This window comes from Orycteropus afer, unplaced genomic scaffold (assembly GCF_000298275.1).
Source record: "Orycteropus afer afer isolate SDZICR_OR568_19922 unplaced genomic scaffold, OryAfe1.0 scaffold00208, whole genome shotgun sequence".
In the NCBI taxonomy this organism is placed as follows: domain Eukaryota; kingdom Metazoa; phylum Chordata; class Mammalia; order Tubulidentata; family Orycteropodidae; genus Orycteropus; species Orycteropus afer.
In genome coordinates, this window is record NW_006921795.1 from 71526 (window position 1) to 97153 (window position 25628).

Sequence of the window (25628 nt, forward strand, 5' to 3'; positions counted from 1 at the left end):
GGTATCAGGATTGGAGGAAGAATCATTAACAACCTGAGATATGCAGACAATACAACTTTGCTTGCTGAAAGTGAGGGTGACTTAAGGCACCTACTGATGAAGGTTGAAGAATACAGTCTGCAGTATGGATTATGTCTCAATATCAAGAAAACAAAAATCCTCACAACTGGACCAATGAGCAGCATCACAATAAATGGAGAGAAGATTGAGGTTGTCAAGGAATTCACGTTGCTTGGTTCTACAATCGATGCCAACGGAAGCAGCAGTCAGGACATTAGACGACATGTAGCAATGGGAAAGTCAACTGGGAAGGAACTGTATCAAGTGCTGAGGAGCAAGGATATCTCCTTGAGGACTAAGGTGCGCCTGACACAAGCCATGATATTTCCAGTCGCCTCGTATGCACGTGAGAGCTGGACAATGACTAAGGAAGACTGAAGAAGAGTTGATGCTTTTGAGTTGTGGTGCTGGCGAAGAATGCTGAAAGGACTGTGGACTGCTAAAAGAACTAACAGATCTGTCCTGGAGGAAGTGCAGCCAGAATGCTCCTTGGAAGCAAGAACTGCCAGACGTCGTCTCACCTATATTGGTCATGTTGTCAGAAGGGACCATGTTGTCAGAAGGGAGAAGGATGTCATGCTTGGTAGGGTGGAGGGTCGACAAAAGAGGGGGAGGCCTTCAACGAGATGGATTGACACGGTGGTTGCGACGATGGGCTCAAGTATAGCAGGGATTGTGGGGCTGGCGCGGGATCAGGCAGTGTTTCGTTCTGCTGTGCATAGGGTCACTATGAGTCGGAAACGACTCTATGGCACTTAACAACAGTAACAACAACATGGGGATATTGTAGTGAACTAATTAGACAAGGTCCCTTGAGCTTTATACCATCATAGGAGTGAGAGAGACAATAAACACATAAAGCAATTTTGGATAGTATTAGGTGCTATGAAGAACAGTGAAGCTGAAGGGGAAAGAGCTTTCTGAGTTGAGTGAGTGTTGCTGAGGGTAGAGTAAAGGAGAGTTATTTTATCAGGTGTCAGGGAAGGCTTTTTATAGGGAGAAGCATTTGAGCAGAGCCCTGAGTGAAAAAGAGATGTGACGAAAGAACATTCCTGCAAGAAGGAGCAGCCAGTACAGAAGCCCTGATGGGGAAAAATACAAAGGCTGGTATATTCCTGTAAGAACAAGATGCCTACTGTGTTGGAAAGGACAGAATAAGAGGGATGATAGGAAGAGGGAAGGTCAGAGGGGCAGACAAGGGCCAGGCTGCATGGGGCAGCCTCGCAGGCTACAATAAGGACAAGGGCTACTACCATGTGTCCTGTAAAGCTGCTGGGAGATTTTGAGCAAGAGCATGATGTACTCTGATTTATTTTTCCAAAAAGTCTCTCTGTCTGCCAGGTGGAGAATAGGTGGGGGATTGGTACACAGAGTGTACAGCAATAGATGATAGTGGCTTACGCCAGGCTAGTACCCAAGGAAGTGCTAAGAAGTAGTCCTGAAATAGTAAATAACTGATGTATGAATTAGTAAGGATATCATCGGTGTGAGTAAATGGAGATAAAGTAAATATTAAAGACACAAGGATAGCACTTACTCTTTATTTTATGTGCTGTTGGAGAAGTGTGTGACACTGTTCAATTTTCCTCTGAGGATTTACCAGAACTCACAAAATAGAAAGAAACAAGGTGAAGTTAAAACTGGCAGCCTGTCAGTTTGTATCCTTTCTTTTGTTAAGAAAGATTTTTCTGATCTGGAGTTGGTTTTTTTACCCACATTTTCTTTCAAAAGACTGCATGAGAATTCCATGGCTTTCCATAGGTACTGAAATTAAGAGAACTTTGTGTATTTGTTAGTCCTTGCTTTGGTCAGATTTGCATTTTTTGATAGCACTTCCCATAACCAAGGTTTTATTTGAAAATTACAATGTATTTTGTTCTCATTGTGAACATGGTTCTCTGAGGGAAACTATCCTGGTTTCTTTTAACTTCTCCTCAGAGGTCTTATACACTAACCATTTGCTCATCAAATTATTAACCAACCATAAGCAAGGGATTGATTTTATTTACTTAAGCATCACATATAATGTGACAGGCGTAGGTATCCACATGGTGAGTGAAAGCTGTCCCCAGCTCAATGCCATTTCTTTCCCCACTTCCCTTCAAGGTAGACATCAGGCTGCACACACACTTTCCCCGATCTTATGTGACTTGATATCTCTTCTTGTTCCATGTTTCAGTGTATACAAATAAGCAAACAAGTGGGAGAGAGTATAGTGAGGATGTATGTTAGTGGAAAACTGGAGAGGAAAATCAAGTAGGGTTGGCCTCAAATAGGGTAGAAAATCACTACAGGTCATTATATCTTAGGAAGTTGAATGAGCTTCAACACCATGTATTGTTGCGAGAGAGTACTGTTCTGATATGCAGAGGTATTAGGAAAGTACAAAGGAACTACAATTTAAAGATCTCATTATCTCACCTGGATTAGATTACTTTGTTGAGTTCTTGAGTTTACCACTAAGGAGCACTAAGTCCAAGGAGAAAGTTATAAAGATGAGCAAATGATTAGTGTATAATACCTCTGAGGAGAAGTTAAAAGAAACCAGGATTGTTTTCCTCAGAGAACCAATGGACCTCCTTTATATATAAAATACAATGCATTTGCAGTTTCCATGGAGTCCAGAAAATAAAAACTGAGCTGGCACTCTGATAGGAGTATCACTTACTTGAAATACAGGAAGTGCCCTTTAGCTGTTGTTGTTATTATTATAATTAACAATGTTATTTTTGTCTCTGTAGTGCTTCATATTCTTCACACAATTTTTTTCTTTAAAATCCTTTTTCTATAAAATCGATTACGCTTTGATGCTGAGTGCATATGTCCCTCTAATACTGAAAAAGTCATTATTTTTTTCTGTCATGAAGATAAATAGGGAGACCTTATATGAGACCTTAATAAAGGGAAATAATAGATGGCAATTAAAGAATGGCACGTAAGTTCAAACAGGCCCAGCTATTCCCTGAGTGTCTATAAGGTACCACACAGTTGGAGAAAATCCTGCTTCCCTTTTTGCCAAGGGAAGAGAGTCAGGCTATGTTAGATCCTGTTATATCTTGCCTATTGGTATAGTCATGTTGTTGTTGTTGTTATGTGCCGTCGAGTCGACCCCGACTCATAGCGACCCCTCCTTGGGTTTCCAAGGCAGTATCACTACGGAAGTAGGATTGCCCAACCTTCCTTCCAAGGAGTGGCTGGTGGGTTTGAACCGCCAGCCTTCTGGTTAGCAGTCAAGTGCTTTAGCCAGCCACTATGCTACCAGAGCTCCTATTGGTATAGTCATGGGAGACATATTTTCAGAACTGTTGTAACATAAAGTAGCTTATTTTGGTGAACTACGGTGTTACATACTGGCAATCAGATTTTTAATGCTTTTGAGTAATACATGATTATCAGTGTTGCTGAATTCTTAGGAGAATTTCATATACCTGTAAGTTAAAGTGCTTTAGAGATACGATTGGTAATATAAGCTTTTGTATTTGGTGTCCCAGGGAACAGATGTTGCAAATACTACTCAGGATAACAGAAGCTGTCATGCAGAAGCCAAAGGATAAGCAAATGAAGGACTTGTTTGCCCAGAGCTTGGCAGGGTTACTATTTAGGGTAAGTCTTTTTTATTAAAACACTGCAAATGCAAGAAATCAATCAGATTTTATAGGAAATTCATTTTAATCATTGAGAATTTTAAGAATAACATTAAACTGACATTAAATTTCTAGAAAATTATAAATTTTCCTTCTTTACTTTGTTGTGAAGGTTATGATCTAATCTTTACAATTAGTGCTAGACTTTTAGTATTCCCTACCATCTATTTCCTCTTTTATTTGCTTGAGGTTGATAGAAATTAGCAAGGTGAGAAGAGCGGATGACCTTGGTGACTGGCCATGTGTCTTTGAAGACATAAAGGGGGTAATGGATGGAAGAAACAGGGAAATGGGAATAAGGTCAAGGAGGATTCCAGGTTAGAAGTAAAAATTCAAGAGCTATTGGTGTATAGTAAGAGGGCATTTAAAACCACAGGACTGGATGGGATTACCTAGGGAGAGAATATATATTAAAGAAAATGGACATGTATGTATATTAAAGAAAAAGGACATACATACATGGTGCAGGAGAAGGAGCTAGCCAAAGATGTGAGAAGGGGTGGCCAGTGAGGTAGTAGTAGTAAAACCAGAGGATACGTCCTCATGCCTGGGGAAGGTGTTGGGTAAGAGGAGAACAGCCAGCCAATTGACCATTGGCTTTGCCAAGATATAGATAGTTGAGAATGTTTTAGGGGAATATTACCACTTGATGTAGACGGAGGAGAAATGAGAGCTGGGCAGTGGAGGTAGAAAATATAGTCAAGGCTTTACAGAGCTAGTGCTATGGAGGAAAGAGAGAAAGGGAGCTAGCTGAAGGGGAGTGAGTGGTATTAAAGCACGGTGATATTAAAGTACGTTTGTTCACCAGTGGGGATGTTACAGTGAGGGGGATCTTGGTAGTCTAGAGGAGAGAGAAGATAACTGCAACAGTTAAGTCCTGAATAAGGTGAGGAGAATGGGGCTGGCCTTAGGTGGGAGCAGAAAGCCAAGGGCATGGCTGTTTTTCTCAAATCTCACATGGTCAGAATGGTTAAGGACTTGAATAGCCAGAAAGATTTTTTAATGAATATCATCATGAGGGGAAGAAAAGAGGAGGCAAATAATTAACTGTCTAGGAAGGTAGAGATTTTAAAGGGCATCGAGGGCAGAAGCCTTTGAAACATTGCTTTAGAAAGCACTAACATTTATAGGATGCTTAAAATTTATGATGCAATTCTAAAAGAGAATAGTATGAAAGGGCTCTGGAAAAAGATTACATTTTACACAAATAAGGTTATTGAGGTAGATGGGCCTGACATGGAATAATTGGCTAAGAGAAAGCATGATGGTTCTTGAGCTGGAAGTGATGATTTGAGCCAAAGAGAAGCTAGCTTTCCTCCTCAATTGACTTGTTAGTTTAGGAGGATATAAATTAAGAGGATATCTAGAATACAGATAGGGTATATAAGTGAAGGGGACAGAGAAGTTAATTCAATAAAAGGAAATACTCTCATTTTAATAGAAGAGAATCTAACTGTTCATGTTATTTTTTAGTAATTTAATATATTTGAATGATCTTGGTATTGATGAAAAGTGTATGTGTAGCTCCCAAGATAATTGGCAAATGTACTCATTTGCCCCAGATACTCTAATCAGTTTTATTCTGATTGCATTACATAGTTATTGGAGCCATTTTTGCTTTGCTATTGCTCAAGGGTGACATTGAGACATTTTGCTCACTTTGCTCTTGTTCTTAGTGGAAAGTCTCAGTATTGGAACCTACCTGAGTTCTTGTCCCTGATGAGAGTGGGCTGCCAGCTGGGGAGGAACTGAAACCAGTCTCAGGCTGGCCATTGCCTGGGCCTACTTTCTCACCAGTTATCTGGCCCTATTTCTATTGTGTGTATTGGAATTAGAGAACTTAAGCAAGAATCGGTTCTGGAGTTGTCTATTTTGTTTGTTTTCTGTTTGGGGGAAGAAAAAAACCCTCCATTAATGGAAAAATTTTGTCCAAGCTTAGTTAAAGATACATTTTTAAGATTATGATTATTATTTCAATGTTACTGCTTTTAGTTTGGCAATGATTATATAGATCCAGAAGAATGTTTAAATTAAGGCTTACCCATAAAATAGTGGAAAAAAGATGAGATTTTTGTAGTTAGATGGTTCCTCATTCTGATTCTCAGCTCTGCTACTTCCTGGCTTTGTGGCTTTGAGTAGATCATTTTGCTGAGTATCTTTCCTCATCTGCCACGCAACAGAGGATTGCAGGGTTGTCATAAGGATCAGAGCAGACTCGTGGGATTTACAGTTATTTCTGTTGACCTACCAACAGAGTTGTGAGATCTAAGGGGAGAGAAAAATATTAAAAGTCTGAACAATTCTGCCAGCTATGAAGTGGTCATCATGTTTGTTCCATACTCACACTAAAATGTTATCTAGTTATTATTCGTTTGATCATACAGATGGTCCAAAATTGCCAGATACTTGAATTTTTTGTCTTTAATTTGCATAAGGATGTTAAAGGAGACAGGAAATTTTAGGTTGCTTTTGCCTTTTTATCTTTCTTTAATTTTTGCTTTGTTGTTGTTAGGTGCCGTCGAGTCAGACCCGACTCATAACGACCCCTCCTTGGGTTTCCGAGGTGGTATCACTGCAGAAGTAAATTACCCAACCTTCTGTGTCATTTGATAATCTGAGCTGTCAAATTTCCTTCAAATTAATTAGTTTTAAATATTTACCAATAAGGGCATGTTCCTTTCCCCTAGTGCGATTGCCCTTGATGACGTTTTAATCTGTTGCCAGTGCTAAATGTGATCTTGTGCTTGAAGCTCAACCTTACCTGAAAATCTTCTATTTATAGTTGAGCCATTATTTAAAAATTATGTTATAGAAACATAGAAATGCAGAGAAATGTGGAAAGTAGTTGGTTGCAAATGTATATAAGAAAAGGAGTGATTTATGAGTTAAAGTGTTTATGTCTACAGCTGTGTGCCAAGATATATTAGATCAAACATTGAATTTCAGCACTGCAGGAACCTTGGAGATGGATTTTATTCAACTCTTTATTTTTAAAGAGAAATGTAAGTTCAAGAAAGGCTAAGTGATTTTAATAAGGTCACAATCTAAGTTAGTGACAGAACCAAGAATCTAGGATTCTCTCTCCCTCTTCCTCTTAATTTATTAAAAGGATGCTCTGCCTTCATATCCAAAGGTGCTGCCCCTTACCCCCCACCAAGACCATATTTTCCTGATTTTATTGTGTATAGAGTATGGTTAGTTGCGAATTATGATGATGTCTCATTAAGTTTGCAGAAATGTTTGTGATATTTGCTAAGATGAATTTCAAAACTGCAAGAAGTCACTCTATCATTGTTTTATAATTAGTCAATAAAATAAAACCAAAGCAAAATTCCCAGCATAGGCCATCTTGTCATACCAGAACATCTGGTTTTACCCTGAAGCAAGTACTATACCCAGATGTGAGGATGCTGAGTCCTAGTAACATTGCCAGCCACCACTTGCTCTTTTTACACTTACAACGTCATATTTTTCATCTCATTTTTGTTAATTTTATTGTATATATGCACTTTATGGTTGTTGTTGTTGTTATGTGCTATTGAATCGGACTCAACTCATAGCGACCCCTCCTTGGGTTTCCAAGGCGGTATCATTACAGAAGTAGAGTGCCCCATCTTCCTTCTGAGGAGTGGCTGGTGGTTTTGAACCACCACCCTTCTGGTTAGCAGTCAAGTGCCTTAGGCTCTATGCTACCAGAGGTCTTGCACTTTATGGTAATGACCTCAAAATAATTTTGAAAATACACACACACACCACATAGCTTGCTTACTGCCGGAAAGTCATTTCCGACTCATAGAGACCCCTCCTTGAGTTTCTGAGGCAGTATCTCTATGGAAGTAGATTTTCCAATCTTCCTTCTGAGGAGTGGCTGGTGGGTTTGAACTGCCAGCCTCTGGTTAGCAGTCAAATGTCTTAGGCACTACACCACAAGTATAAAAAGAAACAAACAGAAGTATAATAGAATAATAATTTTTATAATAAAAATAATTGTCAACCTAAAAAGTATTTTTTGTAAAAAAATTATTTTAAAATTTTCTTTCCCATTTTTCTTAATTTTTAAAAATTTATCTTAGAATCATATTTAAAAATGAATGTTTAAATCTTACTTTAAATATACTTAACTACTTTAGCTTTACTTTAACAGTTTTATTACCCCTATAAAGTGTTAAAAAAGCACACTATACACAAATTAGAATGTAGAGAACGGGTATATTGTAAAATTATAACTTTAAGTATCAGATGGTCAGAACAAACAAAAATATCAAACCCATTGTCATCAAGTTGATTCTGACTCATAGTTACCCTATTGGATAGGGTAGAATTGTCCCATAGGGTTTCCAAGGCTATAAATCTTTATGGAAGCAACCTGCCTCATCTTTTTTCTCCCAAAGCAACTGGTGGGTTTGAACTGCTGACCTTTTGGTTAGCAGCCAAATGCTTTAACCATTGTGTTACCAGAACTCTACTTAGTGGTCAGAACAGTCCTGACTAATTAATAGATTGATTTCTGTTGCTCACAATTTTCCTGCTAAGGAAAAAAAAGGTGTGTATGTATATATGTATGGATGTATGTGTAAGTGTGTATACATCTCCCATAATGGAAGCAGACTCCCTTATGGAAGCAGACTGTCAGATCTTTTTCCTGTGGAATGGTTGGTGGGTTCGAGCCAACTTTCATTTTATAGCTGAGTGCCTAGCCACAGTGCCACCAGAGCTCCTTAGGCAGAAGGCAAAGAGGCATAGAAAAAGTAAAAGCCAGAGCAGTTGGCTGAGGATTGATTGGGAATTAAGGAAGTGGGGGTAGAATATAGAATATTCTTCCAAGAAGTTCAGCTTTGAAAGGGGGGAAAAAGATGGTTTTAGGTATAGCATAAGGACCTGTAGTAGCACAGGGCCTCAGGCACCTGACTGCTAACAGAAGGTTGGTAGTTCAAACCCACCAGCCACTCCATGGAAGCAAGACTGGGCAATCTACTCCCATAAAGTTTTACCACCTTGGAAACCCAGCGGGGATCACTGTTAGTCAGAATTGAGTCAATGGCTATGGGTTTGGCTTTTTTTTTAGATACAGCATGAAGTCTGGGTTCAAGGGAATATTTTCTTAGTTATTTTTAAGGTGAGGAAGAACACAGCCTGTTTAAATACTGATGGATAGGATCTGGGGAAGTAGGAGAGGCTGGAGATAAAGGAAGAATGAGATTATTAGAAACAATAATCTGTGAAGAAGTGGTCCAGAGCATAGGTGGGGAACCAGTGTGAAAGAGCAGGAATGTTTCTTTAATTACAGCCAGCATGTTCAGAAGAAGCTGGATGTGAACGTGAGCAGGAATATGGATCCATGGGCAGAAAGTGAGGAAGTTCTCATTTAATGGTTTCTGTTTTTCCTGAAGCCTGCAGTGGGTTCATTTCCTAAAAATTAGGAAGAAGTTGGAGTTAAAGAGTTTTACGTATAAAGAAGGAGGGTTGAAGTAGCCACTGTGAAGAGTGAGGGAAAGAGCTTTGTTAAGAAACAGAAGGGTTGTGATACAAGGGCTTTCTTTCTCTTCTCCCAAATTGTAGCCAGACTAGCTACAGATACTGGAATAATAGTAAATGAGTAGCTGTATCCATAATCTTAACTGGTTTCACAGTAGCTCAAATTCTGATGACAATTGATTAAATGAATTTTGAGAAACTGAAAGAATAGCATCTAAAGATACTTTTTACTTTTCACTTCATTAATAGTAATTTAAAATGTTTTGTTAAATGTTATACTTCTTCCAAATGAAGACAATTGAATTCTCTCGTTGATCGGTTTGATTTAGACACTCATTGTGGCTTGGATCCGAGCAAACCTCTGTGTGTATATTTCTCGAGAGCTTTGGGATGACTTTCTTGGTGTGCTGTCTTCCCTCACGGAATGGGAAGAGCTCATAAACGAGTGGACCAACATCATGGACTCCTTAACAGCAGTGCTTGCAAAAACAGTTTATGGAGTTGAGATGACAAACCTACCTCTGGATAAATTAAGTGAGCAAAAGGAAAAGAAGCAAAGAGGCAAAGGTATTTCCACTCTTTCATGGTAACACCAATTGTCTGGGACTGAGAAGGAGTGCATATTTATACACCTGAGTACTTAATACTTGAAGTTTAATAATAAAATGAACCACCCACAGACAATATTTTTGAATAGTAGTATTAGATGTGCCTTAATGAGGATGATGAGTTGCTGAAGAGGCTGTGGAAGAAGAAGGAAGATGAAGAAGTAGTAGTATTAGTAGCAGCAGCAGCAGAAGTAATAATAATAACACCTGGTGCTTTTTATATACTATCTTTATTCACCCTCATGGTAACCCTGTGAAGTAGATACTGTTATTATCCCAGTGTCACAGACAATGAAACTGAAATACAGAGAGTTTGATGTGATTGACTCACTGAAGGTCATATGACTGTTGTTGTTGTTGTTAAGTGCCGTCGAGTCGTTTCCGACTCATAGCGACCCCACGCACAGCAGAACGAAACACTGCCCGATCCCGCGCCAGCCCCACAATCCCTGCTATACTTGAGCCCATCATCGCAGCCACCGTATCAATCCATCTCCTTGAAGGCCTGTCATATGACTAAGAAGTGGTAAACCAGAAATCAAGACTCCACACTGTTAAGATCTATTCTACCACCTCCCTAGGAAACATGGAAAAATCCTTAATGTTTCAGATAGAAATCATATTGCCATTACTGTGTTTTTGGATAAAAATTGTTTTAAGACCTAGGGTCAGATCAAGTTGGAAGATATCAGTGGTAGTTTCTCTTCCCTTCATTGCTGTTTTTGGGGACCATGACACAGGCCTTGGATTAATTAATTTATACTCCAACTTATTCTGTAAAGATTTTTGAGGAAGCATATAAAAATGCGTACAATACAATAGATAAAGAAAGAAATTGAGACTAAATTGAGGGGGAGCAATAGATTTGGTTAAAATGCCAAAATGCATGCCAGAGAGGTGGGGGAAGTTGGACTGGACTTTGATTTTCACAGGACTTAAATCAAATAGAATCACAGAGTAAAAGCAATCCACTTGCTTAGGTGACACAAAGCTTTTAATGGTCCTACGACTTGGGAGGAAATTCTCCTGATAAACCTCATAAAGGGTACACTGCTTGCTATGGTAGGCTACAGCTTTAAAAGTAGTCTTATTATAAACTGTATCAGTTAGTTTTGCTGTGTAACAAATCATTCCTATATTTAGTGGCTTTAAATACCAAGATCCTGGTTTTGTGAGTTAGTAGTTTGGGTCCGGCTCAGCTAGGCAGTTCTTCTGCTGGGCTTAACTGGACTCACTCACATGTTTAGAGTCAGCTAGACTATGAAATGGGTGGCTTGGCACCTCTAATTCTAAGGTTTGGCTGCCTGGTAGCTGGGACAATGGAGATGACTGGGCCACATGTCTTTCTTCTTCCAGCAGGCTAGCACAAGCTACTTTACATAATGGCTTTTAGGGTTCTGGGAACAGCAAGAGAGCAAGCCCAAATGAATTAAATGATTAGATGGTTAATTAAATTACAATGATTAATTAACCATGTAATTATGTAATTAATCTGATTCTTGCAATATCTTCTTTACAGTAAGAGAATTGTTTGCTGAAGTACCAATTAGTAAAAGCAAATCAGTAAGAAACAAAACAAAGTAGCTTAAGTATGTAGTATTCTAATGGAACAGTTGAATCCCATTTTAGATTTAGACTGTCTACTGCAATGATTTCCTAACATATTTTTTTCTCTCTTTTTTTAATACATTTTATTGAAATATAATTTATGTACAGTGAAATACGCAAATGGGTCAGTGATTTTTTTTTTTTTTTTTGCAGTGTTCCCTCCCCTCCCACCCCTGGTAACCAGCAAAGAAAGTTTCCTTCCATATATAAACCTTTCCTTAACTTTTTGCAATAATGAACTAATACCATAGTTGTCCTTCTGTAATTGACTTATTTCACTCAGCATAATGCCCACCAAGTTCATCTATCTTATGCAATGTTTTACAGAAGTGTAATTATTGACAAGTATGAATCTGTTGCTGTCATTTTGTCATATGCTTTTTCGTGGTATTGTGGATTTCTTTGTTCCATATATTTTTCTGCTTTGAGCTTGTTTTGTTTATGAATCATGTTATCACTTTCTTTATTGAGATTGTTTTAGTGTTTGCTAAATATTTATGCTTGTCCTCTTTTTAATTTTGATGGAAGTTTTATCATTTTTCTTTGAGGCTACACTGTGATTTATAATTTTCTTCCTAAGTTTAGAATAGTCTGTTCTATCTTACAGTTGTCTTAACATCCCTACCATTTAGAAGGTCTGTAACTACACAATTTTTTCCCTCTTTTTTTTGGTTTGTAGTTGTCCTCATGTGTTTGTAGTTGTCCTCATTTGTCAGTTGACATCTCTGGTTCCCTGTTTACAATCTTGTAGACTTATTTACTTCTGATACTCCACAACTGGGTTGTATACCAACCACCAAAGCCAAAGATGAGGAAATTGAAGATTTTTATCAACTTCTGCAATCTGGATTGACCAAACATGCAATCAAGGTGTGTTAATTATTGCTGGTGACTGGAACGCAGAAGTTGGAAACAAAGAAGAATCACCAGTAGTTGGGAAATTTGGCCTTGGTGACAGAAATAACACTGGAGATCGCATGATAGAATTTTGCAAGACCAACAGCTTATTCATTGCAAATACCTTTCCTCAACCAAAAAAACAGCGGTTATACACATGGACTTCACCAGATGGAGTAGACGGGAATCAGATTGACTACATCTGTGGCAAGGGACTATGGAAAAGCTCAATATCTTCAGCCAAAACAAGGCCAGCAGCTGATTGTGGAACAGACCTTCAACTGCTCATATGCAAGTTCAGCTTGAAGTTGAACACAATTAAACAAGTCCACAAGAGCCAAAATATGACCTTGAATATATCCCTCCTGAATTTAGAGACATTCTAAAGAATAGACTTGATGCATGGAACACCAGTGACTGAAAACCAGAAGTATTGTGGGATGACATCAAGAACATTTTCCATGAAGAAAACAAGAGGTCATTAAAAATACGAGAAAGAAAGAAAAGACTAAAATGGATTTCAGAAGAGACTCTGAAACTTGCCTTTGAATGGAGAGTAGGTAAAGCAAATGGAAGAAATGACAAGATAAAAGAGCTGAATAGAAGATTTCAAAGAGCAGCTTGAGCAGACAAAGCCAATTACTACAATGAAATGTGCAAAGACCTGGAGTTAGAAAACCAAAAGGGAAGAACACACTCAGCATTTCTCAAGCTGAAAGAACTGAAGAAAAAACTTAAGCCTCGAGTTGCAATATTGAAAGATTCTGTGGGCAAAATATTGAATGATGCAGGAAGCATCAAAAGAAGATGGAAGGAAAACACAGAGTCACTGTACCAAAAAGAGCTGGTTGATCTTCATCCATTTCAGGAGGTGGCATATATTTAAGAACCAGTGGTGTTGAAGGAAGAAGTCAAAGCTGCACTGAAGGAAGTTGTGAAAAACAAGGCTCCAGGAATTGATGGAATACACGCTGAGATATTTCAACAAATGGATGTCCCAGTGGAGGCACTCACTTGGCTATGCCAAGAGATTTGGAAGACAGCTACCTGGCCAGCTGTCTAGAAGAGATACATATTTGTACCCATTCCAAAGAGAAGTGATCCCACAGAATGTGGAAATTATCAAACAATATCATTATTATTGTATTCAAGTAAAATCTTACTGAAGATAATTCGTAAACAGTTGCAGCAATATATTGACAGAGAACTTTCAGAAATGCAAGCTAGAGTCAGAAGTGGACATGGAATGAGGGACATCATTGCTGATGTCAGATGGATCTTCGCTCAAAGCAAAGAATACCAGAAAGATGTTTACTTGTGTTTTATTGACTATGCAAAAACATTTGATTGTGTGGATCATAACAAACTGTGGATAACATTGAGAAGAATGAGATTTCTAGAACACTTAATTGTACTCATGAGGAACCTGTACGTAATCAGGAGGGGGGACACTGCATGGTTTAAAATCAAGAAGGGAGTACATCAGGATTGTATCCTTTCACCATACTTATTGAATCTATATGCTGAGCAAATAATCCAAGAAACTGGACTATATGAAGAATGTGGCATCAGGATTGGAGGAAAACTCATTAACAACCTAAGATATACTGATGATACAACTTTGCTTGTTGAAAGTGAGGATGACATGAAGCACTTACTGATGAAGATTGAAGAGTACAGTCTGCAGTATGGGTTATATCTCAATATAAAGAAAACAAAAATCCTCCTCCACCTCCTCCTCTTCGACCTATAACAGCATAACAATAAATGGAGAAAAGATTGAAGCTGTCAAAGACTTCACATTGCTTGATTCTACAATTGGTGCCAATGGAAGCAGCAGTCAGGACATCAGACAATGTATAGCACTGGGCAAATTGGCTGCAGGAGACATCTTTCAAGTGCCGAAGAGCAAAGGTGTCTTCTTGAGGACTAAGGTGCGCCTGACACAAACCATGTTATTTTCAGTTGGCTCATGTACATGTGAGAGCTGGACAATGAATAAGGAAGACTGAAGAAGAGTTGATGCTTTTGAGTTGTAGTGCTGGCAAAGAATGCTAAATAAGTACCATGTTAAAATAACCAACAAATCTGTCCTGGAGGAGGTGCAGCCAGAATGCTCCTTGGAAGTGAAAATGGCCAGACTTTGTCTCACCTACTTTGATCATGTTGTCAGAAGGGGCCATTCCCTGGAGAAGGATGTAATGCTTGGTAGGATGGAGGGTCAACAAAAGGCGAAGGCCCTCAACGAGATGGATTGGCACAGTGGCGACAGCGATGGGCTCAAGTATAGCAAGGATCGTGGAGCTGGCACAGGACCAGGTGGTATTTTGTTCTGCTGTGCATAGGGTCACTATGAGTCAGAGATGACTTGACAGCACCTAACAACAACAACAACAAATAATTGGGTTGGTTTTTGGGTTATGTCATCATGTGTGTTAATGGTCAGTTGTTGTTTGCTGCTGTTGTTTCTCTATCCAAAGCACTCCCTTTAGCATATCTTGTAAGGTTGGTCTGGTTTTAACAAATTCCCTTAATTTCTGCTTATCTGGAAATGTCCTAATTTCACCATCATACTTGAGGGACAGATTTTTGGGTATATAATTCTAGATTGGAATTTTTTCTCTTTCAGTGTTTTATATATACCATCCCATTGTCTTCTTGCCTGCATGGTTTCTGCTGAGAAATCCAAGCTTAGTCTTATTGGTTGCCTCTTATAGGTAACTTTTTATTTTTTCCCATGCTGCTGTCAGAATTCTTTCTTTGCTTTGGTTTTGCTGAGTTTGATGATGATATGTCTTGGTGATTTTCTTTTGGGGTCTATCCTGTTTGGGGTTTGTTGGTCTTCTTGAAGGGATATATTCTCATCTTTCATCATACCAGGTAAATTATCTTTCAACAAATCTTTGACAATTTTCTCTGTGGTTCTATTTGTCTCTTCCTTTTCTGGAGTTCTGATTACACGTAGGTTATTCCTTTTGATGGTATCCCACATGAACCTTAGGCTTTCTTCATTTTGTTTTGATCTTTTTTCTAATTGACCCCTTTTCAAAGAAGTGATCAGATATTAGTCTTCAGTGTTCCTAATTCTGTCTTCCATGGATTCAATTCTGCTTCTTTGCCCTTTCAATGTACTATCTATTTGGTGTTAATCTTCTGGATTTCTATCTGTAGGTTTTGTATCATTTCTAATTTTTCACTTATTTTGTCATTTTGTTCTTGTATTGTCTTTCTATATTGTTCTAGGATTTTCTCTGTGTTTTCCTCAATTTTGTTGGTGTTTTCCTTGATCTGTCTCTCAGTCCGTTCAAGGTACCTAAATATAATTATTCTGAATTCCTTATTAGGGAGTCCCAATGCTGCTGCTTCTTCAGGGATGTGTTCTAGGTCTGTATCCTGCTCCCTTGTTTCCACTGCTTTATCTTGCATCTTTGTATAGACTGTGATGCTCTGTTGTCTCTGAGGCATTAGGATGTTTTTGTGTTTATATTTAATTGATGATTATATGTTGGAGTGACTTGCCCATGATTTTCATTTTCTTTGTTTTGTTTGTATGTTACCTACATAAGCAGGGTACTGTGCTGTGCTGCTCTATTCACCAGTTGACAGCACTTATATACTCACCACCTTTCCCATTTGCAGCCTCCTGTATGACCCTGTTGTCCTTGGCAAGTGGAGCCTATTCTTAGGTCCTGTTTTCCACTAGTTGGTGCCTAATCCATTTCTGTATACTTCCTTTCAAAGCTCAGGCCTCCAGGATTATCTTCTGTATCTGTCAGTTGGTTTCTCTTTTCTTTGTTGGAGAGGGTCTTTGTAGTTTGTCTGCCTATTGTACCATCTTGCCAGAAGTTCTGGCTCCTCTTTCTTTATGGCAGTAGGTCCCCCTGATTTTCTAATATATTTTCAGCAGCAGATCCTTTTTCTCTCCCCCAGTTGAAGGTATACAGAGCCCCTTCCTAAAAATATATATTAGACTAGAGATTTTGGATTGAAATAGGGGCAGGTATCCAAGAGGCTAGTCCCCTGGAACTCTGCCTTGTCCCTCTCAGTAACTCTGAAAGCCACTGTGTAAATGCAAGGCCTGAGAGCATCAAGAGATGCTTCCATTCAGGAATTCGGCTCAACAATGCTGTAGTTCTCAGCCCAGAAGAGAATGTACCTTGGTAAAGGTGCTTTCAGAATAAAGGAGGAGAAATTCATATTACTCTTCCCTCCCACTGTACAAACACAGATTTATGGCACGTGATAGACTTGTCTTATGGGAAGTAGACAGAACTTCAAAAACACTATTTTCAAAATCGTACAGAGCAAATTTAATTACTTAATAACAATTACAAATATTTCTGATTTATTTATTGTATTTCTTTATTCTGGAAAAGGATTTAAGTATTCATTATAGAAATACTTGCCTTCTAAGCAGTAGACTAGTGGAAACATAATGGACAAAGGGCCTGGGTGTGAAAACAAGTCGTAAGTGACAGCCATATCATTTCTGTGGGGAAATCTCTCTCTATTTCAGTTCCCTCTTGTATTTCTTTTGGATCTTTGACCACTTATTGAAATCTGTGATCCGATTGAAATGAGAGAAAAGAAGTTGAATATCAGAACTACAATTTTTTATTGTTTTGGAGCTTTGCTAAAATAGGATTTTGTGTTATTTGTAGATTTTTGTTGTCCTTACTCATTTGACTGAATCTGCACTCAAGTTTATAGGCATGAATTTCTCTTAAGGATTTGTGTGATGGAGTTGGCATGTCCAGGGTGAACTACTATCCTAACATCAGGATCTTGGCATTTTTGGTTTATAAATTGCGGGTTTTGGAATATTGCAGGGATAGTGGCATAACTCCATTTGGTATTGTTTTTATACTGAGAAAAGTTTACTAATATTCTTTTGTATATTGAAGTGAGTACTACAGAGATAAAATTTTTATAAAACAATTGAAAAGTACTTTGACAACAGGAACTGTTAGATTACTGACGTGTGAATAACTTTCTAAATTGTAATATAAGATACTGGTACCTAATTTGCAAGAAGACAATCTGCTGATTATATATAATTGTATGTGTACCATTTGCTGAGTTAACACATGCCATGAAATGAATATTAATGAAGCCTTTAGACTATTTTTCTTATCTTTTGTCAGGCTGTATTTTAGATTCTCAGAAAGGAACTGCTGTGGGGAGATCCTTTTCTCTTAGCTGGCGGAGCCACCCAGATGCAACTGAGCCAATGAGATTTAGGAGTGCTACCACATCTGGAGCACCAGGGGTTGAGAAAGCAAGAAACATTGTTCGCCAAAAAGCAACTGGTAAACATTTACTTAAACATTTCTCAAAGTTCTGTTGGCTGTCTCAAATTGATATATAAGAATAAAATATTTAGATGTTTTAAGATTCCATTCAGAGCTTAAATACCGACCTTTTCTTAAATGAAATATATCTTTTTAGGTTTTTTAACAATCAACACATGAGTTGCAAAGCTGTCATTGTTAAACAATACTAATCTTAGGAGAGTATAGCAAACTGGCAAGGAAAGGATTGAATGGAGACATTTGAATTTTTGCTTCTTCAGAAAATTGATCTTTTCCTGTCTGTAGATGTCATTTTTTTTGTAGCCTACTCTAATTAATAAGAACTTGACTGAGAATCCTCAGTTATTTGGACTGCTTTGCTGCACTTTACTTTTAAAAACAAAAATCTTGCAAAAACTAAGCTTATACCCACTATTTAATAAGAACATATAAAGCCTTCACTCTCTCCCTCCAGTGATGTTGAAGCTATAATTTAGGTTTAAAACAAATTCATCTCTGTCTTCTCTTGTTTTTCATCACCAATATCATGCAACTGTAGTTGATACTCAGTATGTTGACTTCAGGAAGTCACAAGATCCTCTAATCATAAAACAAAGATTCATTTAAGCTCAATATTTTACAGTGCTTACTAAAGGCTTAATACAGGTGGCTTAGAATCTTGTTGGAGTTTTTATGAAAATTTACCATAACTCTTAACTGCCTAGACTTCCTTGAATCACAGTTATAAGAAAAACAATAATTTAAAACACTTAAAAAATTTTCTCTTACATTTTAATGAGCAGCAAATTGTTGCATGTTGCTTATTTCATATATCACTATGTAGTCAAACATAGCCATAGAGGCGATTCTATTTCAGATTTTCACCAGGTATTTTAAACCAAAAGATAATGCTCACAATAAGGAAGAGACACCAGTATGTTTTAGAAAATACTCAGTGTAATTATTTTAGTTCTGCTTATCAGTGTTCTCAGCTGTCTGAGAAGCCATGGTATTGAAAAACAAGTACTTTTACACAATCATGCAAAGGTTATTATGGAGTATGTCACTTAAAGACCATTTAAAACTCATCTTTGTGGGATTTAAGGAGCTCTGGTGGCACAGTGGTTAAAGCATATGGATGCTAACCAAAAGGTCAGCAGTTTGAACCCAACCAGCCCACTCCACGGGAGAAAGAGGAGACCGTCAGCTTCCGCTAAGATTTACAGCCACAAAACGTCTATGGGGCAGTTTTTGTCTGTTCTATAGGGTCACTAAGAGTCGGAATTGACTCGATGGCAGCAGATTTTTTGTAGGATTTACTAAATCAACAACAGCAAACAACAAACCTCATTTGGAATCATAACCTTTTAAAGATAGTGGAGCTAACAAGAGCTATTGAGATGAACAGAACTATTATTTTTATGTATTTTACACGCGTGTATGTGTGTGTGTGTGTGTATAAAATCTTCAAAGATCACTATTTTTACATACAACAGAAAAGATTTATAATTTTTTAAAATTAACATATATATACACACATGTGTATAATATATACATAATATATATAATAATTTTAAAAAATATTAAATCTTTTCTGTTGCATGTAAAAATAGTGATCTTTGAAGATTTTATTACTACCATATTGTTTTATAAAATTAAACTATATAGAATAAACATTAGTAATTTTACCCAAAAAAACTAAATTCACTGCCATCAAGTTGACTCTGACTCATAGCAAGACGGTTTCTGGGTTTCTGAGACGATATCACTTTGGAAGTAGATTGCCCCATCTTCCATCTGAGGAGAAGCTGGTAGATTTGAACTGCCAGCCTTCTGGTTAGCAGTCAAATGCCTCAGGCACTATGCCACCAGAGCTCCCAATTTTACCCAGTTCTTTTGTATTTTCATCATATAATGGCAATTCATCTTTTTTTTTTTTTTTAAATGCCCCAGAATATTTCATGGTAGAGCATGATTTCTGTAAAGGCTACCCTTCTATGAGAGAACAACAGATCAAGAAATCAGTTTTTGCTTTTAGCAATAAGATGTTTATTATGGAAGACACACTGGAAAGTATTTTTCTTCCTAATCCTGGTGAGAAAATAATTTAAGATTATTGTATTATGGTTTGCCCAATAGATTTCAGTTAGGTAGAGAAAACATCATTGAGGGGGAGGGAGAGAAATAAAGACTCAGTTGCACAATAGAGAAATGACAATTAGTTTAATAGAGATTACATTAGTTTATAACTATTAAGAATTATAAAGTAAAATTTTGTTCCTGAGTGTTACTGATGCTAAAATATTAGACATCTGAAATGATGAAGTGATTAAAGCAAATCATAATATCTACACAAAATTATTATTCCATACTTTATTATTTCTAAAATATCTAATGATAAGTTTTAGAAAAATGCACATTTGATTCATAAATGGAAAATTTTTTTAACAACATTCAAGTGAAAAGTCCCTGACTTATATTGAGAGATGAACAGCTCTTTTAGGAAATTTAAAGTCAGTAAGTTTCACATTTACGTGGAAGTTGTTTTCATTTAATTATGATGTTTTACACGTGAGAATTTTACTGTAGTCACACTGCATCTTATCGTTTTAATGAGATAGGCAAAGGATTAGTAGAAAAGACAGTAAAAAAATTATCTTTTACTTTCTGCATATGTGCCACTGCCATTTGTAGTTTTATTTCATTCATGTTAAATAAAGTCACATAAAAGTAATAAAATAGCAAGCAAGCCTTTTATATTTTTGCTATAAGGATAAAACTGATTTTAGTGACTGTGACTCTATAAATATGAGGCATATTCTCCTGTGTCCCTCTGTTTTTTCAAATGTTTCTCAAATATATGTAGAAAACTTGAGAACTCATAAAACCTGATACTAAAGTTATGGATTTAACATGATTTAAGCACAAAATGTGCTATAAAAGGATGGATTTCTTGGAGATATTTATGCATTTTTAAAAATAATGTCAAATCTTTTAATGATTAATTTGACTTTTAAATGTTCTTGAGTTTTTAGGATATTTAATTTACTAAGTGATTTGCTTTTGAATACAGTCAGCTCTCAGTAAACCAATTTGTGAATTATTTATTATTTGTTGAACAATTTTAATTATAGGCTAGATTTTTCCTCCCTTACTATAGTCATTTTGTGTGTGCCTTTGTTGTTGTTGTTGTTATGTGCCATCGAGCCGGCCCCGACTCATAGCAACCCCTCCTTGGGTTTCTAAGGCAGTATCACTACAGAGGTAGGATTGCCCAACCTTCCTTCCGAGGAGTGGCTGGTGGGTTTGAACCACCAGCCTTCTGGTTAGCAGTCAAGTGCCTTAGGCACTATGCTACCAGTGTGTGCCTTTAGGAGGGAAAAACTGATTATAATGTCGGCCCAGATAAACAACCCAAAAGTGAATCTGAGAGACAATAGAAAATAAATAAATTCCAAAGTAAAATTGATCACTTGTGGATTGTTCTTTCTACTATGTCATCAGAATAACTGGCTGAAAGTTGACTGTATTTAGAGACTCTGATTAAATATTGTGCTTTGTACTGACTTCCTCTAAAGTTGAAAGTGACTTTCTTTAAATATTCAAAGAGAAGCCAGAAAAGTCATAATAAGAAAGAAGTGTAAAGTGTTGATGTTCTCCTGACATACTTATTACTTTATTTCTCCTGGAAGCTAAGCGAAGCCAATCTATCAGCAACTGTGTTCACCTTTCTGAGGCTTTGCCTGCCACTAAAAGCGTCCCGCTCCTCCACACCGTGAGCGCTCTCTTACCTGGTCTCTCTTACTCCTCTTGCTCTCACAGCCTGTCAGGTACTGTAGTACTATTCTCCTGTGTCTGTCAGTGTCTGTGGGCTACTCCTGCTTGCCACTGAGCCTGGCTTCCTTTGTTCACATCCCACATCACACATGCATGCCTGGCCTTTGCACTTCCCATTGGTTGTTAATGGTATCGATAATTTTTATATAGCTTGATGTTTAGCAGAAATTAAATAATAAAAAAATTCTGTAACCTCACTGGTCTTTTCATTCAGGGTTGAAAGGATGTTTACAATGCCCATAAACATGGTAATTTCCAAAACAAAGAAATTTCGATCCTGGGCTTCAGCCAATTCAAATTGAATTCAGCCACATGTAGTTTACACACAGTGTGTTTTCTGATTGAAAGTGACTTTCTTAATATGTTTAAAGAGAGCCCAGAAAAGTCATGATGAAAAAGAAATATAAATCCTGATGATATTTGTTTAAATATCATCATTTAAATATTATCATTGCATTTATAACCCATGAATATGCTAAGTTTTATTTTTCTTTTAGAAATACTGTACTATTAGTGGGCACTCTGGTGGCATAGGGCCTAAGGCATTTGACTGCTAACCAGAAGGCTGGCAGTTCAAACCCACCAGCCACTCCTCGGAAGGAAGATGGGGCAATCTACTTCCATACTGATACAGCCTTGGAAACCCAAGGAGGGGTTGCTTTGAGTTGGATCCAACTCGACGGCTTTGAGTTTGGTTTTTGGTAATATTAATAATTAGAGTGTTTACCATCTTCTAAAGGAGACTTAATGGAACCTAAGCAAAAACCTTGCTGAACTGCTTCTGCATTGATTTCTCAGGCTCCCTGGGTATGCCTGCTTCTCAGGAAGGACTCATGCCAGGACATGGGCTGACACATTTGGAAAGTTTGGACATTTAATAACCTTGGGAAGACCAGGATATGGAGTTACACATCTCCTGTGCTTTTTAGGAGCAAGTTAGTATAATGCATGATGTTCTAAGAGTTAGGAAGTTGCACTATTAATTTTGCTTCTGCAGCCTTCCATTAGAGGTAGATAGAACCCAGTGATTGTTGAAGACTGATCCTCACTCTATTTAATAAGACTAATTTAAAAAGCCTTGGATTAAAGAGTGAATGAAGTTACTTTGAAAAATCCTGAGAGTTCTAGAATATATAGAAGTTTCTGAAGATCTTACCCATTTACTGTATTTTCATGCAGATAACACACATGTTATATTTTTATTGTGCTAACTGTGCCTCCCTCCACAAGGTATTTTCTTAAGCATGCTATGGTAATTTTTTTTTGCAGAATGTAAAAAAAATAGCACAGTGTGCTTATGAAATACCCAGGGGAAGGGGGTGGCATGTTATTTGTGTAAAAATACCATAATCATGCTGACTTTCCTCTCAGTGGGGAAAAAAAATGAAACTAGGTATTCCTTTTTTTTCTGGTGTTTTGAAGGGAGCAATAGAAAACAATGGTTTAGAAACTTTATTTTATTTTGTAATTGTATTATGTAACTTACATTACTTATCAAGTAATCAGAAAGCTAATGCTCTTAAAATTTGGAGTATTGGCTAGGCCTTAAGAATCTGAATAATTTGGTGAATTTGAGATAGAATTTAGCTTTTGAAGTCAAACAAATAGAAACTGTGTGTCATTTTAAAAAGAGAATGCAATAGACCTACAGAGATTGGATTTGGAAATTCTGTGATACAATTTTTGTGTAACTTAGGTTGTTCTTTAGGAGCTGTGGTAGCATAGTGCCTAAGGCACTTGACTGATAATCAGAAGGCTGGCGGTTCAAACCCATCAGCCACTCCTCGAAAGGAAGGTTGGGCAATCTACTTCCGTAGTGATACTGCCTCGGCAACCCAAGGAGGTGTTGCTATGAGTCGGGTCCGACTCGTCGGCACATAACAACAACAGATTGTTCTTTATTGTTTTGAATATCAGATAATCATTTATCTTGATATTTGTACTTCACTATTAACGTGACTGTAATTTGTTATGGAAGAGTAACTGCTACAACTGATAGTGAAGAATGGGAGCAGCTTAACGTAAATTACGCTTTCTTAACAAAAAGCCAGCAGAGGGAGCCCAAGAACTGTTAAAAAAGGAAGAAGGTGAAGGTATCAAGAAAATGTTTTGCAAATAACCAAGTTCTTTTATACAAAAAAATATATTTGGTATATTCTCAGTGCAAATATGAGAAATGGCCAAGAAATGGCCAAGGAATCTACTTCAGGAAATAGGATTTAAATTGTGGGATGGGTGAATTTAAAATTCCTTTTCACACTGTTTGATTTAACAGTCTGCTGTAAGTAGCTCAGGATACCAATAGCACAGCAGCACTAGCAGCACATTTAACATCATGATTCTTTCCTTCCTTTCCATTCCAGTCTTGGATGCTCCCACTCTCACCACTTATGGTTATTTCTACAGGCTTGGACTTGCTCCATCAAAGAAGTCCCAACTGACAGTTTTACAAAAACAAACTCTTAAAAGCTACATTAGGGTAGCCTTTTAGGAATGCCAACCAGCTGGTGGTGGCAGCCTCTTCTTCCATCTGTTAGGGCATTAATTTGGATGCAATGGTGCTGTGGCTGTCTTACGTCCCACCAGATGGCAGTGTTCTTCATCATTAAAAGATGCTGCCAAACAGGGTTGGCCCAATTCTTATTTGGTTCTGCTCGTGGCCCATAAACCAGCATGTAGCAGGTTTTGCCATCTGGTTAAAGACAATAAAAGCAACTTTTCCCATTACCTGTAAAATCTTGCACTTGCCAGTTTTTTTTTTTTTTTTTTTAAGAAAATTAGGAAGCTCATGGGCTCCCTCTACTGACACTGAATTATTATCAAATAGATTCATTAACAAATACTTTGGCAGTTCCCAGATTGAGAACATCCTATTTATGGACAGTAAGCAACATCACAATAAATGGAGAAAAGATTGAAGTTGCTAAAGCTTTCATTTTACTTGGATCCACAATCAACACCCATAGAAGCAACTGTCAAGAACTCAAGCATTGTTATAGCACTGGGCAAATCTGCTGCAAGGGACCTCTTTAAAGTGTTAAAGAGCAAAGATGTCACTTTGAGACAAGGGTACATCTAGCCCAAGCCATGGTATTTTCAGTCACCTCATATGGATGTGAAAGCTGGACAGTGAATAAGGAGGACCGAAGAAGAGTTGATGCCTTTTATTTGTGGTGGTGGAGAAGAATACGAAAATACTATGAACTGCCAGAAGAATAAACAAATCTGTCCTAGAAGTGAAGCCGAAATGCTTCTTAGAAGTGAGAATGGCCAGACTTCATCTAACCTACTTTGGTCATATTGTCAAAAGGGACCAGTCCCTGAAGAAGAATATCATGCTTAGTAAAGTAGAGGATCAGTGAAAAAAGGGTAAGACCCTCAACAAGATGGATTGACACAGTGGCTGCAACAATGGACTCAAGCATAGCAAGGAGCATGAAGATGGTACAGGACTGGGCAGTGTTTCTTTTTGTTGCTATGAGTCACAATTAACTCTGCAGCACCTAGCAACAAGAACAGTTTAGGGACAACAACTACTTGCCCTTTAAACTGGTTCTGTCATGGCAGTGAAGTGAAACAGAAACAGACTCGAAGTTTTACAATTTGGCAGATTTGGCACAGTATCTGAAATGGGAAAAATTATGGGTTGAAGCCCTAGAATTGGAGGCTCGGGAATGGCATAGTGAGCCCTTTCAGGAGCCTAATGTGTGAGATTGGATTACTGGCAGGATTGTAGGAGAACGACACACATTCCAAGTGGCAGGGTCAGCTGCCATGTTTGAGCAGTGTACTGCCCTGTTTGAGTGGGGCACCAACAACTTTGAGGGGGCACCACAATCTTTGAGTGGGGCTGCACTGCTTCAGACTGCTCAAAATCAGAGGGCGAGTGTTTTGGTTGCTATGTAACAGGTACACTGCCCTTCTGTACAAGGGAGATAAAGTTCTAGCAAGTCTTCAACCTGTCATTTTCCCATTCCACTATTTTCTGGTTCATCTTAACTTAAAAAGTTTGCTTGTTCTGGGTAAACTTCCTTAGCCATAACTGAACCAAGCCCAACTGGTTCAAAGTCCTGACAAATTCTTAAAGACACAGGAACAGATTTTATTTGTAACTCAGGAATGCCTGTATAGTTGGAGCAGGAAGTCAGAACAGGTGAATAAGGGTCTTATTTAGTCTTACTTTGGTGTAAGAAAAGGCTAGAAGCCAT

The 25628-nt window shown here is 37.8% G+C and overlaps 1 protein-coding gene across 1 annotated transcript in view; it reads left to right on the forward strand.

Moving 5' to 3' along the window:
• Nucleotides 1-25628, forward strand: part of RALGAPA2 (Ral GTPase activating protein catalytic subunit alpha 2) — a 479248-nt gene that overhangs the window by 70710 nt on the left and 382910 nt on the right. The window contains 4 exon segments of the mRNA XM_042781969.1: nucleotides 3552-3663; nucleotides 9509-9746; nucleotides 17437-17601; nucleotides 23852-23863. Of these exon segments, the coding sequence (XP_042637903.1) occupies nucleotides 3552-3663; nucleotides 9509-9746; nucleotides 17437-17601; nucleotides 23852-23863 (527 nt within the window).